The following is a 19,119-nucleotide window of genomic DNA, read 5'->3' as shown; positions in this document are numbered from 1 at the left end:
AATAAAAAGAAATCCTACTTAGATGATTTTTAAACAACCACACAAAATTGATCTAGTTCAGAATGATGGAGACATGAGTACCTTAATATGATGTGTGATTACCACGGACATTAACACACAATTTTCATCTGTTTTCCATACTCCCCACTTAACTATCGAGTAGTGCTTGGGGGATATTTTCCCACTCCTCTTTCAATGCAGATTTTAGTTCTTGTACTGTTTTGGGAGGGACGGTTCTTTGCGCAGCACGTCTGCCAAGAGCATCCCAGGCATGTTTAATCGTATTTAAGTCGGCAGAGTAAGCAGGCCGCTGCATACGGAGAATGTTTTCACTTTGCAGTGTGTCTGATACTTCAATCTCCATTGTGGGAGCGCATTATCGTCCATGAAGAGAAAGTCTGGACCTACATCCTCCCTAAAAAGTGAACATGATTCAGTACAGCTTCTCTGCAATACTTTTGAGACGTAACGCTTCCTTTTCAAAAATGTGAAGCGCTGTTCTGCCCTTGTGCATGATGCCTACCTACACCATCACGCTGGGGCCGTACCAATCACGTTCACAAATAATTTTTTGCGCATAACGTGTTCCACGCTCTGTCCACAGTAGTTGGTGACCAGAATCACTCGTCACACTGAAACGAGATTCGTCAGAGAACATCACTCTAGACCAGTTTTGACGATCCCTACCAACATGTTTCTTACACCAGCGTAATCTCTGTCAACGATAACGTGATTGAAGTTGGATGCAACGTACTGGCTTCCGTGCACACAAACCATCATTATTTATTCGCCGTGAGATGGTTCTTGCAGGAACATACACACCGGTAGGGGTTGCAAGACTTGCAGCTATCTGTCCAAGAGTGAAATTTCTGTTCCTTTTTGTCACGATGACTACATAGTGAACCTCTGAAGGTGTGGTATTCTTACCACGATCCCCCGGCATGCTTTCGCAAAGCATTTCCACCTTCAGTGGAATTTTTTTAATCGCAAGATGACATTGATACACCCATTGCAGCAGCTACAGTAGTGACACTTTGACCAGCTTCCAGTCGTCCTACAGCTCGTCTACGATCGTAGGTACTCAAATGATGTATTCAGTAAGTTACCGCCCTATAGCCAGGGCTAAGGCAGAAATACATGAAATACACCGCCAGCTCAGTCAATTCCAGCCGAGGACTGCAGTTTCATGCTTATTAGCACTCATCAGCCCGGCTCTATGCCGGCCCTGGCTATAGGGCGGTAACTTACTGAATATACCTGCCTTGCCTTCAAAATTCGAGTTGAACCGAACCATTGTTTCGGTTACTCGTCTGGTCAGTGCTGATTCTGAATTAGCTACCAGTTTGTTTGGCACTCTAGGCTTCCTTAAGAGGTTTTCCACCTCCAGCTCAGTCACTCCTATTTCGGGCTGATGAGTGCTAATAAGCACGAAACTGCAGTCCTCGGCTGGAATTGACTGAGTTGGCGGTGTATTTCATGTACTCAAATGATGTCTTGTTGACACATTACTATTAAATATTTCAAGAACCAAGCAGAATTTCAAAGAAACAACTTTTTCAACATCCAGCACTAATTTTTTTAAACACCAAACAGCGTGAATTTTCGTATGAATCTTGGGCTTGTATGCACTGTCTCTTATACAGTAACGAGTCATCTACCACGCGATCTGAACTTGAATTTACTTCCATTGGCCAGCTGTCTGAGGCTCAAAATTGCGTAAATCACTTCTTAATTAACAATTGTCAAGCAGTGAATTATATACTCTATATAATGTACAATATCTATAATATGCTAGTGGGCTCCGCGCCCTGATAGTTAACGCTTGCCAAAACCCCCGGAACTGCTGATGCAGTCCCATAAAGATCGTTGCGCTCGCTCACTGGTCACTTAAGTTTTTAGTCTATAAGACTAAAAATCAATTGATCCTTCTCAACTCCTTGATACAGGAATTACAAAATTGGGCATATAATCTGTATTAGTGTCCTAAAACTTATTTATAGACGCAATTGAAAATATATAAGCTTGGCACCACCACCGAAATAGGTTTAAATGACTTCACGCACAATACCGCAACATAGAGTTGACCACGGATGAACACAGGTCTGGGCAGCATGACAAAAATTTTGTCAATAATTTGCCCCTGAGATTTGCCCTTGAGATTTCTGATTGTTATACACAAAGCTAAGCGTACAGGAAAATGTGATGAAAGTATGTTAGATCTAGCTAAGCTACATCAGTTAGATCTAACATGTGACATTATTAGCTGCAAGCTTTGCCAATCGATGAGTTGCAATGAGTCTTTTTTTTTTAGCGTCCACGTACGGGTTACATATATATATATATATATATAACAAGACATTTTATCCAATGCAAGAAACGCAGTTGTGAAAAAAACACTCATATCAGTATAATAACGAATAAAAGGGAAAAATAACGCATAAAATCATTTTAGGATTCAACTAATAGGAGCTCTTTTTACATCCATTTATCGTTAGAATTCAAAACAAGCTTCTTATAAATGCCATTTACAAAATTATGCGGATTTATTTTCAACCATAATCAAGCCAAAGACTTTACATGAATGTCTTTTAATTCATCAGTTATAGTAATCAAATGTAGCATGATTGAGCTGCTTTTCTTTAAATAAAAATATGATACAAATACTAGTAATCTAAAATGTTGATTTTGTCAGTTCATTTGCAAACATTTTATACGAGTACAAAGTAAAACAATTCTATAAAAGGTTTGACCTGAAAAGTATGCTATGTCTATAAAACTTAGTGTAAATCAGATACTACATTTCTACATCTATGCAGAGCTAAGCCAACTAACTGCGCATGCAACTTTTCTACTCTGGCATAGACTATTATAAACCTAAAAATCTCTAGACAGCGGGTCAATCGATGACACCTTAATACTTCTCAAAATTACTCAATACTTCTTAAAATTATTTTTTTTTAATGGAACGAGTTAAAGATATACCTTTTGCGCGGCCTTCTGAGATTGAGTACAAAATAAGTCAACACAGACAAAATTTGATACAAAAAAAACTTAGCATTGTTAGCCTATGATTGTTATCATCGACTATGTGGTTTTTAGTTTCAGATTTTCAAAATTTCAATGAAATTGTTCTCCCAAAAAACTTCTCCAGGGTGTGAAAAAGACTTTTATTAATGAAAAGGAATCAGTGACAGGTTATGCATCACTAAAATATAATAAGAATTTTTTACTATCGGTGCACCGATATGATGCTTTCCTCCTAAAATTCAAATGTATAGTCCCTGCTTTTTAAGAAATCCTACGGTTAATAAGCTACCTCATCACATCTTACCCCAGTCTCGTTTTCTTTATACCATACCCCCTAAAATTTTACATATGGGCGCCTATGGTCGTTCAATTTAATCACCAATATTATTTTTTTTAATTGAGCCTCTTATTTGAGAGATGGAGCTCTAAAAATCTAGAACTTTTAAAGCAATAAGTAAACAGAACTTTTAATACCAACTCCACAGTAGGTGCCAACATAGCAGTTAATGTTTGTCTCCTGTTGACAAAAATCTGAGGATCAAATAAAAGTTGTTGCTCACATCCAAAAAGTCACTAATTTATCACGGTTAAGTCGGCAAAACTTATCAATTCCTGCTTTTCCCCAATAGACAAATGGTGCACTCCGATTTCACTTTTAAGGGAAGTTATTTTTAGAGTATATACTCCACCTTCATTTATTACTTTTTATTGCATTTAATTTGCATTCCCTTTTTCTTCAAAAAGAAAAGGGAACGTGGATGCATTTTTTGCGAATGAATTTCTTCCGACAACATCTTGCAAAATGTTTGTTAAAAAATTTATTCCCGCTGTCTAGGGACAATCTAAGGCGTGGAATTGGATGGCATTATGCAGAATATCATAAAACCCAGTCACTTGAAAAAAAAAAAAAAAGTGCATAATGCAGTTTTAGATTTATCAGCATGAATAATTAATTTGTTTTTCAAACGTTACTTTGTTAACTACCATTACATATTCATGAAATACCTATTTTACATTATTTGAATTTATTCAAAATGAAAAGATAAAAAGTGTTAAGAGTTAGGTTTCTGATGAAAATGATTGGCAGAAATTGTACAAGGAATTAATATGTCCATTTAAAACAAGTGATTCAGCCATTAACAGCTGCTATATGTGGCTTATTAACATTTTACTTTAAGTGAAAAAAATTTGACGTACTAAATAGTTAAAAAAATAATTTAAATAATTACCAGAAATTTATCAGAAAGAAACTCTTCAACTTGACACAAAGAAGGAAAATACTTGAGTTAAATTTATCAGACTGGGAGTAAATGTTGGATTTAAAGATTCAGAGCGTTATAATATTTTTTTTTTTTTTACATGTTTTCACTCTTGAATGAACCCAATATAATTCTTTCATATATAGAACCTGAATCAGATTATCTTCTGAACGTTTAGTCTACAAAGATTTACTTGCTCAAAATGAAACGAGTGATCTAATATTTTTAATAGAACCTTATGCCAGATCCTTGAAACTTTTTGCGTTTGCTTTTAGTGACTTTATGCAGAAAAAAAAAAGCAATTTTTCCTACGACCACTCAAGAACGTCTGTTCTGATATGTCGTTCCTTCAAATTCCTTAATTTTAGTATGAAAAATGGTTATTTCTCGCTGGAACAAAAAGCGATGATATTACAAGATTTTTTGTAGCTGCTAGACTTGACCTTCGGCAGCAGACTTTCTAAAAAGATAATTATATCACTTTATTATTTTATTTTTTGGGTACTAGAATTTTTTTTTTTTTTTTTTTTTTTTTTTTGACGATTAAGAAAACAAAAAGAAAAAATAATCGGTATTAATAACTATTAACATAGAAAAAACCTTTCTCCAAAATATTTAACTAAAAAGTATACTTATTTCAAAATTAATTTAAAAATTGTATTTGATGGGACTGTCACGAGAAGAGCAATGGAAATATATATATTTTTTAAATGTTCACGATCATTTATTGCATTAATCATGTTTATTTCTTTTAGAGTTAAACGATAAAAAAAGCGCAATAGTATCGCCCTTTTAATGTGATTTAAGACTGTGTTTTTACCGGACAATGAAGAACATTTCTATCTAGATTATAACTTCGTAAAATGGAAAAGTGAAACAAGAATAATCAGTAAAATAACATGATTCACAGTTTTTATGTAAAACTATATAATTTAGAAACACTAAAAACAACAAAGGCAGAAGTGATTATCATATATATACTATATATATATGTATATATATATATATATAGATTTTTTTTTAACTTTCTCAGAAGCTTATTAAGTGCTGCACCTGCCTTATCTGCATAATACCTCCCAAATCAAAGCAAGAGTAACTTACGTTAGGTACCAAGTGGTCTTTGCTGCCGACTCTGGTGAACTTGTTCCGGTCTAGGAGTTTTCGGACAGCTTTCTCGGTGGTCTCGTTGTATTTCATGAAGGTGACGTACGCGATGTAACACGCAAGCAGCACAGTCGCTTCGTACCAATAGATGATGTTGTCCTTGAAACAGACGATGAGGATCACCAGGCTGACGGAATAAAAAGTGACATCCCTGAAGAGGGGCCACCACGTGAGGCTGAGGACAGTTTTACTGAAGATGGCACACATCGAGATCACGAACAAGATGTTGAAGACAGCAGATCCCACAATGGTTCCGATGCCCACGTCGTCATAAGAGATGAAAACGCCAATGACACTTGTGAAAAGTTCTGGAGCACTGCCTCCAGCTGCCATGAAAGTTGCCCCGGCCACATCTTCCGAAATATCCAGTTTCACTGTAATCACATCCAAGGCTGGAACAAAGAACTCATCACAAACAATTGCAAGGGCAACGAACATATAAATGAGACCTAACACGTGAAGAGCCACAGCTCCATGGCGTCTTTGCTTTGGAGTGAAAAGATCTTCTGGAAATTGGGCTTGGGGAGCGTCTTCATTATCATCCTCTCTGCTGGCATTACTTGTACTATTGTTAACATTCACCAATAAATGTCTAGAAGATAGTCTAACAAAACTCATCAACTGTTCACTAGAATCAACTAGGGGTTTATTATATCCACAAGAGCTTTTTCTTTGGTAGTTCTGTAGATAAGCTAAGTAAGCAATTACAAAAATTATAGATATAAATACCAGTCGGGGATCTCTCCACCGCTGCCGATAATACTTCGTCATGAAGCAAGACATGTCGGCTGTGTGAGTAGAACTCAATGGTCCAGTAAAAACGTTTGGGCTTCCAGCAGATTAAGTTTGGATGTCGTAGCTGCCCAGACGGGATGTCCCGTCCTCTGACGACTTTACTCGTCGAAAGCCTTGCCCAGTCTGGATGAAAGTTAAGAACTCACTGCAAACGTAGTGTTCCATATCAGGCCAACTTTCTTCACGATCAGAGACACTAGTGAAACTAGAAAAAAGAAAAACAATAAAAATAGTTTCATTTTTGCTTTTAGTACCAGAAAACACTTGAGATGTTAAAAAATTCTGTTGCACGTCATTCACATGTAATTATTGTTAATCAGATTCCACTACAAGTGCTGATGCATTGAAATTTAATATCAGAATGTTGTACTGATCAGCCCAAAGTGTATCTAGAGTCTAATCTGCCCACTTTCAAAACTCTTCACGGGTGATTGCCGAATGAAAATAGATCTGGCAAATCGAACAAAAGAAAAGAGCCTTCGCACTTGTCGCGTAAATTTTAAAATGGCAATATCGGAATATAAAGACTCATATTTCAAAATATTCTTCGCATCAGTTGACATGCGTAATCTTCGCTTCGTAAAGCGTTGAAAAAAAAAGAAAAGTAAAATGGTGACATAACAATATAAAAAGCTTCACATCTAAACTGCAGATTTATCAAAAGTGAAACAGTTGGAGACAAATTCTGTCAAAGTTAAGAATTCTGGAATAAAATCGTCGAATATATGTACATCTAAAGTATACACATTCATGGCAACGTTGTCGATTTCTTTCAGCGCAATAAATTTTACAAAAGAAAAGTGCATGATATAAATGGTATTTTATCGCACAAATTCACGCTAAAGTAAATCGCAAATAATTGGATTTTGCATTCAAGTTCCAAATGTTTCTTGTCATTTTTTCAATTTTTTTTTTATATATATGTACATCAAAGAGCTGTCAGTCAATGGAATTTTCTTTCTTCTTTTGAGTTCCTGTATGCTACCAACAGTTTGATTTTAAACTTATACGATGAATGTAAGGACATGAAAACTTGAAATTAAGATCTAAGGTGGAATCGGGAGGAATGGGACGGCAGCAAAAATGGGATAGCTCTATTAATATGCCGAAATTAAACTGTGAAATTTATTTCCAGCTCGTCAAGTAGATGTAGCAGATTAGAATAAATCTGCTTGGTCAACTGAAAAAGATAGAAATATTTTTCCCCCATTTTAAAGTTGGCACTTAAATGTAGCTGACCTATTCCTTCTGATTCTCCCCTAATGCCAGGCGCAACGATGAAAATAAAATTAAAAAAAAAAAAAAAAAAAAAACTTTTGATTTTTCGCCACAAATTTTTAAAATCATCAACAGTTCATTAAATCGTTTTATTATATTACTAAATTAATAACACTTTTTAAGTTCAAAGTTCTGCATTTGTACTTGCTGCAGTACTTACTTAAGTTTCGAATGCAAAAGGTTCAAGAAAAAAAAAACAACTACTGTTATTAATCTGAATTTCTTATAGCTTCAATTATTATTATTAATTTATTTATTGTTCACTAATTAATCATATTTAATTTATGAAGCTTTAATGATCAAAAGAATGTAAGGAAAAAACATTTTGACATTGTAGTATAAAACACTTTGAGATTGAAAATACCACTATATAGATAGATAAATATTAATACTTGTATTAGAAGCACTTCCTTATTACAAGGAATTTTTTAATGGCACTAAAAAATATTGCAAGAGAAAAATTAGGAAAAAAATGTTTTGATTCAAAGTATACAGTTTTTAAAACAAAACATTTTTTGAACTAAATACTATCATAATTCTAAGTTTGAAATATGAAATAGTATTCATTGACTGTGTTTAAAATTCAAAAGCATTGTCAGTAAATCCAAAGCACGCAGTTGTATGCAAAGCAATGGAATGATAATTAGGTGTTAATATTATAGTTCTGTTTGTTCCCATATAATTTATTGTCACTTTAATAAATATTAATCAAATAACAACAATGCATTATTACAGAAACTGTGCTGATCATTTACATCAGTACTGATTAGCTGGATACGATCTTAAACACAAAAGGCTTGTTCTTGATAGCATGTCATTAACAACTCACGAGGTGAATGAAAATATATTTCAGACCACTTTGTCGCCTTGGTAGAAATATTCAATTTAAGTTTGGTTTGCGCTGGTAAAAAAAAAAGAGAGAGAGAGAGAAATAGGAGTAGGCATCTGGCATCCACCAATATCTAAACGTACGAGCGTTCGTGATTCCGTTACAGCTCTAGATCATAAATGAAGGAATAACAAATTTTCTTATGTAATACACTGTTTAAATTGAAGTTTCAGTCTTTCACCAAAATGTCGGTTATTCCATGGACTCAAGAACTGATTAAGATCAAGTAATGAAATTTGGAGCATATCTTTTTCGATCAGTTTACTTTAATTTTTATTCGGCAAATTAAAAAAAAAAAAAAAACGTTTACTTCAAAAATGTGATTAACAAAAAGTATGTTCGATTTTTTTGAAATTTTTTTTCACATATTTTCTATTTTCTATTGAATTAATATTTTTTAAATCGCCAAATAAAAATTAAAATCTAGATATTTGTACACGTTTGTTTGAAATAAAATTTGAAAATTGACCAAGAACATTTTTAGTTTTAGCGATTTAAAGCAATACCATTTTGTTTTTAAAAATTAATTAAATTTAAATAAAAAACACTTTTTTTTTCAAATATTTATGGTATGGTTTTGCTTACTAAATGGATAGGGAATCAGTGCAAAAACTAGGCTACAAAAGTCTACGAAATTCTAAACTATCTAATATATATATATATTTCAAAATGTGTCCCAGATCCCATTAATGATTTTACTCTCATGTACAGAATCATAATTTCTAAATTTCTACTTTATTTCAAAGCATGAATTCCCCCCCCCCCCCCCCCCCCCCCCCCCCCCGACACACACACACACACACATGGCTTTTTGTAGCCCTCACAAAACCAAGCCATCTATCAGCTTTTGTCGGATATTGTGTTAAACCATCAGCTTTTGACGGAGGTCTTTTCATCCATAAGCTCACTTCTTTTGTTTTGAAAAAAAGGATTCCTTGTAATATCCAAACACGTGAATGTAGCTTTCCTACTAATTTGCACGTTAACGCGTTGTTTCATATTCAATTATTTTTCACGCGCCAATGATTTATTAATTTTTTTAACTTTTCACTACGAAATGTCTTGTTAACAACTTGTAAGTCAAAATCAATGAAGCTAATTACTGAAAGATAGTGATTAACAACATTTAGGAATGATCATCTCATTACGCTTTTTTTTTTCTTCTTTTTTCTTTACTTTTCCTTTTATTTTTGAAGTCGTAGAAAATTCGCCATTTTCCCTTGGTATTAATTAGTCTGTTTTTCAGTTGAGGCAGTGAGAAGCAAAAAGATGTAAGTGCCAAAATTAAAAATTTGTAGATAAGCAGTACAAATGGTAGAAGAAGGACTCCTCCGTTCTGAAGAAAGAGATAGTGCAGGTATCCCTGGTAGGTGGCGGCTACGCAGCATGATTTAGAAACGTTTTTTACTGAAAGCTTACCTGTGATCTGAAATTTAAACGCGTTTTTACTCAGAATTTTAAAACGTCCACTCACTGGCCCCAATTAAGCTTCTCAGTTTTCTCAATAAAAATCACTTATTTAGTAAAAAGTATTGTTTTATTTTTATTTATTTATTTATTTATTTCAAATATCATCCCAAACATTTATTATTTGTTAAAGTTTCTAACTTGCAATACTATTATTGAATTTATATTCTCATACGTTTATTCATACACAGGCAGTCCGCTACTGCTAATAAGAAAAAAAAGGAAATAAGTTAACTTAAAGTGAAAGTAGTTTTTTTAACTTTAAACTGATGTAACTACTTTTCCCAACCATCAAATCACCGTTTCATCATTATAATCTGTAGCTACCAAGTGATAAAGCAAATAATAATAGTAATAACAATAATAAGGGAGGGGGACTCACAAATGAAATTTAACTTGATTTTACAGATTAATCGGTGAAAAGGTAAAAATAGCAGGAAAATGAAGAAGGAACAGCAGTTTTGTTTTAATGAATAAATTTGCCTACCAAAAACGATGTAGAAGAAATAATGATTTATTTTAAAAAAAACACACACAGCTTGTAAGTTTTACAATTGTTTGGAGTATCTCAAGCGGTAAGATTATTTTAAATACATTATTTATAATAATATTTTCAATTGCATGCAAATGTAAAGCAAAACGTTAAAGCAAAAATTAAAACTACGTTAATGTTCTCTTAAGATGTTTATTCGAAACTAGAAAGTCGCCGTCAAGGTATGACGGGAAAAAATTGCTTCTATTCTTCAACATTTTAGCGAAGAAATTGCCAGTTTGAGGATATTTTGATAGTTGAAATTTCAACCCTTACTCCAGTGGATGAACCCTAAACTCCAGTTGATAGCGTTCATAGTTGACCGCTTTCAACTGGAGGGTTTAACGGTTACTGGTAAGACACAGTCTTACCAGTAAAACAGTTTAGTTACCGGAGCGAGTCCAGCCTTGTCACAATAAAGCCTTTCCCTACATGATAAACATTAACAAACTACATTATCAAAACATCATGTCGAGTTTCATTGTTGAAACACACGGATTATTCGATCATCGGCTATTATTTATACGAGGATTTTAATCGCTGCAAAAGAAAGAAAATGATATGGGAACCATCGAATTAAAATTAAAAATTTTCATCACATATCTCTTTTTTTTTTTCAAAAATAAATTCATTTGCATGCATTTCAATTGCAAGAAAAATAAAGTGCTTTGAAACTTTAGAAAAATTTAATGAGCCTTCCATCAGTAGAAATCAACGGAGAAATGCGTTTTGAAAGAAAAAAAAAATTATACTTTTCTTGTGGGGAAAAACTTAAAATGTATTTAAAACCTTTGTGGGTTTTTTTTTTTCCATTTTACGAGAATGGAAGATTTTTTTATGAACCTGTTTTATAGAAGATTGGAATTTCTTTCATAGGCTTAGTATGAGAGTTGCAGAAATTAGTTGAATTGTTCAAAGAATACATTAATGATGCCCTGTCCCTGCCTAGTGGTCACAGGAGTCTGACTGCGCTGAGAGGTCCCGGGTTCGAATCCCGGCTCGGGCATGGATGTACTTTCTCCCTCCTGCCCTGTCCTTCCTTTCTGTGATTGTGTTGTTGTGCTGTGAATGATTGCCTACCTTATACATGGGTCCTTTGGCATGTGTGTACTGTTGGAAGTCGGACTTCACACCAAATTACGGTACAGTTGGAAAAATGGAACAGCGCATCCCGTACTGCCAGCCTAGCTGGCACACGACAACAATAACAACTTAAACGTGTATGTGCTACGGCAAGAGCATTTCCCAGTAAAATAAAGCTTCCACGAGCTCAATCTGCCTGTCTAAGCAGGGTTTATAGACTTTCATCGAATTTCCCTGCGGGCGCCATTTAGTGTCTTTAAAGTGTTCACAATTAAACCAAAAAGTATTAAAACTAAGAAGTTAAACACGCAAGCGGCATATAAATTGAACGACGAACAGATAGAAACGGTTTCTCCATCTCGTATCCCTGATATCAAAATTTTCATTACAATGCTTTTCTAAATTAATTAACCTTTTGATTTTATTTTTGATTTTTTAGTGATTTGCAAGATATTTTCAGTAGATGTAAAGCTTTTTTCTTCATCATTTTTTTCCTGAATTTATTTCTTTTTTAAAAACAATGTCTAATAAAAAGATAATTTAAACCGAACTTCATTTTTTAAATGATGCATTTTATTGTGCAGTTTTTGCTTCACGTTATTATTCTATGGGTATTTTCCACTGACTAAATACTGTACGTAAAACATATTTAGATTGAATGTATCCGTCATTTGACTTCATTGTTTCAAATCGTTTTTTGATTATTTCAAAATGTATTTTGAAAATATAGTAAAGAAAAAATTCAAAATGTAAAAATCATTGTTTAAATAGAATGAGAATAAAAGAACTACATTTTCTTATAAGACATTTTTCTGTATTCAATATACTGTTATACTGTTCCTGTTAAGTTGTCAACGCAGCTTTTTTATTCTCTAGAACCCGATATGCTTACAAAACGGATAATTTAATCATAATTTAACTTTAAAGTTTAACACATTATGGAAGTAATTTATCAATGCCTCTTTTACACTGTTAGTTTTAATTTCCTCACCGAAAACGCTGATATTTGACACTAAATGCAAAATTTCCTAAAGAGTCATTTTTCAAAAAGTTCACTCTTCAAACCGAGTAACTAATAAAAACATTTAAATCTTTTGTAATATTCAGACAAAGAAAACGGTTAATGCCTTGATAAAATACACTAACTGTCTGACTCTTTCTGAAGTAAACTTCTGGGTTTAATTACTTTTCCGCGGAGGAAATCTTATAAGACGTTATTTTAGAAGTATGATCGGGAAGAACCTCTAAGGGAACGTATTTCAAAGCCGAAAGCTTTTAAGAGGATTACAGTTTAAACTCTATTTCTTTTGAGAATCGAAGAATAGGCTTAAATATCGAACGTTGGATTTAATCTTACGGTTTTTGTTCTAAAGGGTCAGCAATTGAAACTGAATCCTAGACTATAAAAAAATTCAAGCTGAACTTTACAATATTATAGTGTTGATTGACTTTTCTTGGGCATTCATTTATCTAATGCTTCAGCTGTTTTGGGTTTCCATAGCATCCACAAAAAATACGTTTAATTATAGTTGAAAGTTCTCTGTCACAGTGATAAGGATGCAGTTATATTTAATGTTCGGGATTTTTTGAACGAATATTATAAGACTAGAAAATTGCCCGTCAAGATATGACGGGTGAAAATTGTCTCGACATTTGAACGAAGCAACTGCCTGTTTGGTGATATTTTTATAGTTGAAATTTTAACTCTAACTCCAGTGGATTAACCCTTAACTCCAGTGGATAGCGTTCATTGTTGACCCATTTTTCGTTTCTTCATTCCCCTGAAATGACGCAGTCTTAACAGTAAAACAGTTAAGTAACTGGATCCAGTTCAGCCTAGTCACAAATAATCCTTTCCCTGCATGTTAAATATTATCAAAACATATTATCAAATTATCATGCCGTGGCGCGAGTTCCATTGTTGATGGCGTCAAGAGCGTTACTCTATCATCAGCTATTATATATATGAGGATATTATTTTACTGAACTGCAGGGACGCAGCAACGAAGGTTTGTGATGAGCATGCAGCTATAGAACATACACTGGTGTGCAAAAATTAAAGACGAGACGGTTTTTTCAATATAACTTTGTACAAAAGCTTTCCAAATCAACACATTTAATACCGTAAGATCCCCAACACGTAAGGACATGTGTAATGTAAGCAACACTTACTAAAAGAGAAATCAGAGGGATAAAAAGAAGCTTTATTGAAAAAGTAGCATGGAGCGCAATGCGACTGAAGGCCGAAACATCCCTGTGATGGGTGTCCAGCAAGAAACATCCGATCTTTAGTAAAGGATATGATCTCCCCCGACTGATAGGCAGGTTTCACAGCGTCTGCCCATGCTGAGAATGAGGGTGTCAATGAGTTGTTGAGGCATTGCTGCCCATTCGTCTTGCAGCGCCAATCGAAGCTCCCGAATCGTTACTGGTGGTAAGGTATGAGCTGCCAAGTGTCTGCGTAGAAAATCCCATACATGCTCGATGGGATTGAGATCCGGAGATCGTGCCGGCCAATCCATACGTTCAATATCCTCACTCTCTAAGAGCTGTTCGGCAGCTACTGTGCGATGACATGGTGCATTGTCGTCCATGAAAAGGAACTGCGGACCCATAGCGCCTCTAAAAAACGCACATATGGAAAAAGAATCTCGTTACAATAACGGGTCCCGTTGACTGAACCTGCGTCGAAGATGTGGAGGTCTGTACGACTACCAAGCATGATGCCTCCCCAAACGAGAACACCGCGACCTCCATACCTGTCCCTTTCAATGATGTTCGAGGGATGATCGCTGCTTCCCTGCTCTCTCCAGATGAGTATGCGATGAGAATCGCTACTCAGACTGCTTCTGCTCTCATCTGTAAAGAGTACTCGTCCCCATTCATTGTCTCTCCAATTCCGGTGTTCCCGGCACCACAGAGAACGCCTTCTCCGATGGGCAGGCGTTAGAGGTACACACCGTATAGGGTGTCGTCCAAACAGACCACCACCGTGCAGTCTTCTTGCCACGGTAAAACGCGATATCGGTCGTCCAGTCGCCTGTGTCGTGTGTCTAGCGATTTCTCCCGCTGTCTGCCGCCTGTTTCTTCTGGCCTGTAAGACAATATACCGGTCACTTGCAGGTGTGGTTCCTCGTGGATGACCACTACTGAACCCCCGAACAGCTGTTTCTGTAGTTTGAAATTGTCTCCAAAGTCGTGAAACGATGCTGTGAGCAATTCCGAACTCTGCAGCCACAGTTGTCACACTGCGGCCTTCCTCCAACTTCCCAATGATTCGACCTCGGGTAAAAGCATCCAGATGTCGTCTAACAGATTGATTATTCGCCATTTCTCGCTGAGGCAGCAACTCGGTGTGATTTTAACTGTTATACGGCGTGCAATCTCTTTGCCAGAAATACTGATCTTACACCGACAACATGCTTTATACTTCTCAGACACTCCCCCATTACGTCTGCCTTTATATCTGCGCATGTGCTACCGTACATCACCTTACTTAATCTCCTGATTGGTTTTTCTGTCCGCTCTGCCTCTTCGTTCAGCTGATATGCTAATTTTTCGACTTCGTCTTTAATTTTTGCACACCAGTGTATTTTGAACAAATGTTTGTAAGAAAACCTACATACTGTTTGGATTTTGCGCGTTTTACTCAAAACTTTAAAAAGTCCACTTGCATCCGCTTGCTTCACACTGCCTCATATACGAAACTAAAAATGGAAATCTTGTATATTCCGTGTCTGTTGAGCTGTCTATTAATGATATTTTGAAACACAACTAGGTTTATTACATATAGTTATGGTGTTCTCACTACTTAAACTACACACGCATCGACATTTTGCCCCCAATTTTGCATTCAAATGATTGGTCACTACATGTCTATACAAAATATCCATTGTTTGTAAAAAAAATGTCACTGTAGTAAGACCTTTTATTTTTTTCAACTTTCGTTACGTTGTTAGTTTAAAATTGTGCTAAATTCTCACACAGTATTTCAATTCGTATTATCGCTGTTCTTTGGTTTTTTGTCATAGAAAACTCTACACTAACAATTTCAGGAAGAACTCTTTTATGCAAAATCCAAATTTTACAGATTCAACAAGTCGAAATAAATATTGAGTCGAAATTTTCAATCACTTCTTGAAATTATACGTAATTTAATAAATCATAATTACAAAAACTAACAAAGGTATGATCACCCTTTTTAGCTATGCAGAAAAAACCAAGAAAAAGTAAAAACTAAATATTTTTCAAAAATCTGAAATGTCCTTCTAGTGGCCCTCAAACTAAACGTTGAAAATATATTCTCCATTTGCTCTAAATTAGATATCGGAATTTCTCCTCGTGTGTTACATATCATCAATTACGTTCGCTCTAAGTTGTTATCGGTTTCCGATTGCGACGAAAAGCTTTCGCTGCTTCTGACAGAAAATGAGATACGCAAACATGTGTATTCCGTAACTAAACAAAGTGTATTAATTTTATTCAGTTAAGCTGCGTATACTTCAGTGACCTTCATTTTTTAATATTTACTTGGATTCCATTGCCATGCTTGCATGTTTAGTAAACAGCTATTATTTCCGATGTGTATTTCGGAGTACTGCTCCATCTGTAAGCACGGTTGTTTATGTTGAGTTCCATCGAAGATCACTGAAGCTATCAGCGCGTGAATTCAATGGTAAGCTTTTTCTCAACTTTTTAGACCAGTGTTCATAAAACGTGTTTATAACTTATTGTGTTTTGATTTAGAATTTGCTCCCCCATGGATAAATAAATATTATCAGTTGAAGTTGTTCTGCTATTTTTTCTATACTCGGCTGCAACATTTCTTGTCAATAGAGAAATAAGCTAAGGCCAAGCGAAAGAAGTAGTCCCTAGTCTGGTGCCTGAATTTTGGATGAAATTTGGCGCTTGCTTTACAAATCGGATTAGTTTGTTAAACTCACGCATATGTAGCCTTTTTTTTTTTTTTTCAATCATCATTCCTGTAAATCGAAAAATATTTTCATTTTTTCGAGGATGCGGTGATAAGTATTACAGCCATTCGTTTCTAACGCGTCAACCAATAACATATTCACAGACAGTTGGCGATCTCCTCTAATTCGCTGAGTAGATAACTAGAAAATGTGACGTTTTACTTATTAATTCTTTGCGCGTCGTGACGTCTTTGCCCAATAACTTGGCTAACAAGTATACCCATTTTACTGAAAGATGAGTTTTATTTACAGGATTTCTACTAAAATCTGTTGTCCAATTCATCACGAAGTTAACAGTAACTGAAGTTAAATAATCCCATTCAGCAAAAGATACCCATTAACTTCATTTCCTTCCGAAGTTGATTTTTCTTTTCTAATGCTTGGTTTTTGCTCGAGAGCTGCAAATTTCGGACAAAAGCGATGTCTATTGGATATTGTTTTGCTGTACCCAATTTAACTTTACATTGCTTTTATGGCTTCAGGACTTCATTACGTTTGCCATTGTATCATTGCATTTGATTCGCTACAGCAAGGGGTGAGTGCGACTTGGGTTCAACAAGTCGCAGTCTCAGTAATAGATTTTGGATAACTTCGCTAATTTTACCTCTCACTTTGAAGAGATATCGAAAAACACGAGCAGCTTAATTTACTGCCCTTTCATGTGAATCACCTGCGACTTTCCTTATTTTTTCTAAAGCATAATTTTCTGGATTTTAACTTTAGTGATGATTTTCAAAAACGTGTTTTTAAATAATACGCATTTTCTCAATTTCTGAACATACGAAAACTGAAACCTCAAATTAAAAAATTTTGGAAAAAAATAGAACCGACTTCAAAATTGCTCTAAAAAGGGAAAAATAATTTTATTCTTTAAACACCATCGATAATACTTTTAAACATAATTTTTGAAGTTGGCGCAAAAATAAAAAGTAAAATCCAGTGTAACCATGCTTCGTTCATATCTTTTTCAGAAAATCATCCAAAATTAGGAACGAAACATTTATATCGTTACTCAAATATGCTGTTATCAATTCTTAAGTGTGTGGTAGTGAAGAAACTTGTCCTGGTTAAATTTATAGTTGTAGTTGAGTTATGGCTGTGAATGATTTTATCTATCGTTTTTGCGCCAACTTCAAAAATTATGTTTAAAAGTATTATCGATGGTGTTAAATCGATGGTGTTAATTAAAGAATAAAATTATTTTTCCCTTTTTAGAGCAATTTTGAAGTCGGTTCTATTTTTTTCCAATTTTTTTTAATTTCATTCTTTTTAGTGTAAATGTAGATATTTCAGTAAAAGTAAGAAGTTACCATCACAAAACTTTACCTTATTTTTTTATACAAATCCTCCATACTAAAAAAAACTATAAGCAAGCCTTAAACTTTAAACGATTGGCACTAAAAATGTATCTTTGTTCCTCTCTGGAATTCATTTGTGTGTTAATTTAATTATAACCATTTAAATATCCCTAACTAATTTGCATTTCACAGCATACCTGTTGTTTGTGATGCAGTCCTGTATAGTTGAGGCAAACATAACCTGGTAGTATTGTGAAGGCTCAGCAGATCCTGATCACTGCGTCACCTCACTTCCAGGTTAGCTTTACCACCACTATGGAGCAATGACACTGAAAAAACTTGATGCTTGCTTCAGAGAAGCTTTTATTCAAAATTATCATTACAATTACTATTAATGTTACTGTCATATGGCACCAAACTTCTCTAACAATGTATTTCATATTTAATCATTATGTAGGGAAATTGCATGAAATTTACTGTTTTTTGCCCATAACTTTTTTTCTAAAGATCAAATATGGTCAAACAAAGTAATGGGACCTAAGTTGAGTCATCCCCTATCCATTAAAAAAAAATCATCAAAATCGGTTCACTAGGTGAGACGCTGTGAGTGGACAAACAAAAAAAAAAAAACATACATACGGTATGAACTGATAACCGCCTTCTTTTTGAAGTCTGTTAATGATAATACCAATTCATTCTCAGAAAAATGCAGTTTTTTTTTTTATTGTGTTCTTAAATAGTAAATCCACAATTCATCTTATGAGACAGAGTTTTTCTTGCCCCTCTTGCAGAAAAACGTTTTATGAGAGGCAAATGTTGGAAAACATTTAAATGGAAAAAAAATTGCGGGATTGGAAATTCCGCGGGCTTTTGCTCTTAATCCCGCGGGGTTAATCCCATTATATGTACGCGGAAGACAATAGGGTTCCTTGATATAAAAGTAAAGCATTTAGGGTTCCGTGATCTAAAATGTTTTGTTACTGCCTTAAATCTTCGTAAGTGATAATTCCTTAGAACTTATAATGTTTGAGTGGGGCATAATGGTGAAGGCTGATGCGGTTCTGTTCATCTTAAGTTTATCCTACAACTTTTTTCTAATTCATGAACTTGCTTTTGTATCAAATCACATTTGATCAATAATTTTATTGTTACATTTATAATATTTCTTTTTTTTTTCTTTGACTTTAGCATAAAAATTTAAACAATGTGGTTTTATTTTGAAAGAAGAAAAAAAAGGAATTCTTTTCCTAACAATAAAGTTCAAATAATAAAAGATGTTTTTTTGCATGATTCAATTTGCATTTTTGGTAACACAAATCTAGAGAACAATGGAAAACAGCGTATTTTTTTTTTT

The 19,119-nt window shown here is 34.5% G+C and overlaps 1 protein-coding gene across 3 annotated transcripts in view; it reads right to left on the bottom strand.

The window, feature by feature from the left end:
- The window catches only part of LOC129230986 (sodium/potassium/calcium exchanger Nckx30C-like), a 514,695-nt gene that overhangs the window by 268,529 nt on the left and 227,047 nt on the right, over window positions 1-19,119 (bottom strand). For 2 of the 3 annotated variants that reach the window (XM_054865233.1, XM_054865238.1), the window contains one exon: window positions 5,388-6,450. In XM_054865233.1, coding sequence (XP_054721208.1) covers window positions 5,388-6,233 — 846 coding nt within the window. In that variant the 5' untranslated portion in view covers window positions 6,234-6,450. The remainder of the gene's footprint in view (window positions 1-5,387; window positions 6,451-19,119) is intronic. The other variant, XM_054865244.1, reaches the window with a different exon arrangement.

The sequence above is a fragment of the Uloborus diversus genome, chromosome 1, assembly GCF_026930045.1.
Source record: "Uloborus diversus isolate 005 chromosome 1, Udiv.v.3.1, whole genome shotgun sequence".
NCBI lineage: Eukaryota > Metazoa > Arthropoda > Arachnida > Araneae > Uloboridae > Uloborus > Uloborus diversus.
The sequence above is the reverse complement of the archived record's forward strand: the minus strand, read 5'-3'. Positions and strand labels throughout refer to the sequence as shown.